This window comes from Etheostoma spectabile, chromosome 6 (assembly GCF_008692095.1).
Source record: "Etheostoma spectabile isolate EspeVRDwgs_2016 chromosome 6, UIUC_Espe_1.0, whole genome shotgun sequence".
Classification (NCBI taxonomy): Eukaryota; Metazoa; Chordata; class Actinopteri; order Perciformes; family Percidae; genus Etheostoma; species Etheostoma spectabile.
Window position 1 is genome coordinate 26,343,173 of NC_045738.1, and position 2,730 is coordinate 26,345,902.

At 39.5% G+C, this 2,730-nt stretch overlaps 1 protein-coding gene across 2 annotated transcripts in view; it reads right to left on the bottom strand.

The window, feature by feature from the left end:
* ebag9 (estrogen receptor binding site associated antigen 9) overlaps nucleotides 1-2,730 on the bottom strand; it is a gene marked incomplete at its 3' end in the record, with an annotated part of 10,531 nt that overhangs the window by 5,291 nt on the left and 2,510 nt on the right. The window contains 4 exon segments of one of the 2 annotated variants that reach the window (XM_032517700.1): nucleotides 391-546; nucleotides 732-813; nucleotides 1,886-1,980; nucleotides 2,095-2,193. In XM_032517700.1, the coding sequence (XP_032373591.1) occupies nucleotides 391-546; nucleotides 732-813; nucleotides 1,886-1,968 (321 nt within the window). In that variant the 5' untranslated portion in view covers nucleotides 1,969-1,980; nucleotides 2,095-2,193. 2 annotated transcript variants of the gene reach the window in all.

Genomic DNA, 2,730 nt, shown 5'->3' on the forward strand with positions numbered 1-2,730 from the left:
TATATATATATATATATATATATAATGTGCACACATAAGCATCTCAAGGAAACTACTACCAGGAACAACAAGCAAAGGGTAAGGAAGGAAACATTCAAATCAGTCAGCTGTTATTCCTGTTTCACAAGAGATTTGTTTATTGACCTATTTACTGGTCTTACCTGTTATTTCAATGAAAAGTATGAGAAGTTTTGTGAAACGTATTACTTGCCGTCTTATTAAGAGGTATGTGAGTGGGTTGGAATTTATTTCACCTTTGTCTAGTTTTGCACAAATTTGAAGCGGGGGGCCATAGCTAGCAAGGGTCTGACAGAAGGGACTTGGAACAATTGATACCAAACTTCAGGTCTACACGATTCACGTTAATGACCTGGTTGTCTGTGGACATACCTTCTGTGTTTTCCTGATGGTGGGAGTCATGTCTTTGAAGTAGTCGGGCTCTTCGTCCATCTCGTTGGGTGAAGGGGAAAGGTTTCCGTTGCCACCTTCAATCTTAATGCTCGTAGGAGCATCTTCATCCCAAGAGCTCCACTCTTCAATCTCTGGCTGTGCAGACGAGACAATAAAACATGATTTGAAGCCAAATTTATTCATAGAATTCAAGAGAAGGAGTTTGTGTAGTTTGCAGGTATAAGTACACACATTTTTGTCCAATGATTATATCTGTAGTTTGCCTTTCCAAATATTGAACACTAGGCTCTGAACGGCTGATTGATTGTCACAAAACTGACCTGTTTTGGTACCGATGATGAAAAGTCCACCGTTGTTGGAAGAGTTATTTGATCCCCACTGAGCTTGCGGCCCCTTCCACTCCTGCACAGTTAATACAACAAAACAACAAGCCAGAAAGGAAGTCAGTCCAAGACTCAGGGATGTGGATCAGAGGGATGGTGTCAACCATGTCAATGGAAAAGGTAACGTATACCCTTAGACGTGAACTAAATACTTTTGATGACATTTGGAGACCTTTTATGTACCTCCTAAGACATAATGATAATGTTGGTAAACTACTTCAGCAGGAACAAGCCCTGAGGGAGTGGTGTAGCACTGGGATCTGGAATATTGATTGGAGAAGCACCCTTTATTTTAATTTCAATTTTATCATATTATTTTATTTAATCCCTTTCACTATTTTTTTTGTATATATATATATATATATATATATATATATATATAGATATATTATATATAAATTATATATATAGATATATATATGGAATGTAGCATTGTAGGAAGGGACCTTTTTTCTTCATCTAATTTCTTATATATATATATATATATATATATATAATATATATATATATATATATATTATATAATATATCGGGAAAGGGAAGTTTGGGGTCCCTACTGGAGCTGCTGCCCCCGCAACCCGTATACGATAAGCGGATGAAGATGGATGGATGGATGGATGGATGGATATATATATATATATATATATATATATGAGAAGAAATTAGATGAAGAAAAAAAAGGTTACCCTTCCTACAATGCTACATTCCAGTGGTGTGCATGTTACCCACCAAGCAATGTGCAACATTTATCATTTAACATTTTCTCAAAGGAATTAGGTTAGGATTTTTATGTTTTGGGGCTTTTCCGCCTTTAATTTGACAGGAAAGTTAGGTGAAAGGGGAGAGAGAGGGGGAAGACATGCTGAAAATCATCATCATTTGAACCCTGGACCTCTGCATCCAGGCATAAACCTCTCAGTATGTGTGCGCCCTGCTCTACCCACTGCTCCAACCCCGCCACATTAGGTCAGGTCTTTTACATAGTTATGTGTTAAAAAGTAGCGCTTCAGTGACACGATTTTCATAAAGAGAATAGCATGTTTCAGGGATACTGGCCATTGCAATTTTATGAAGTGTTCAGTTGTGCTCACCTGCATATCAACCTTTTAAAGAAAGAAAGTAAGCTGGCTAGACACGTGCAGATCTTGAAAAGACGGAATTGAGTGATGGCCATGATGAAACTGAGCTGGTGGGGAAGGAAAGAGAAAATATTAGCATTTGGATTTACAATCAATTGTAAAATAGATCGTCATAGCGACGTAGTGTTAAACTGTGACATCATCTTCAATGCAACACTCACTGAATCCTTTCATCGGCAACCAACAGACGAACATCTGCACTTCTGTCACGTGTACGTCGTAGTGTAGGGGGGATTGCTGGCTGGCTTTAAAATACAAATCTGGGTTTGAGTAAATAAAGAAATAAAAAAAGAATTGGGGTTGGTTTACGGTAGCTTGGCCATTTAGAAATGGCAGGTTTGTGCTGGGAGGCAAAAATGGACGAGTCACAGCGTCATATCGTTGGGTACAAAACATGCGCACTAAAATCTGGTCTGCACTTGCCAAAAGGTTCCACAGCTGGCGCACGATCACAGGACAGGGGGATGATAGACTGGTTTAATTCAAGGGTCCGCAGTCGGCCTTGGGTCGGAATATATTTTACGCGAAAAATAAAGATATTTACATATATTGGCTGCCATCCATTGGAGCGGTTCTGTCACACAAAGACCCAGAGTAAGCTTACGGGTATCGCACCGTTTACACCGGTGTAGTAGTCGAGTCACCAACTGTCGAGTCCCAGTAAAGTCTCCTGTCCCCAGTGTTCAAGCCTGAGTCCGAGTTAACAAAAAAGTGTCTGAGTCAAGTCACTATTAGTTTGAGTCCTAGTCTGTGTCACTAAAGAAAAGTCTGCACACACACACACACACACACACACA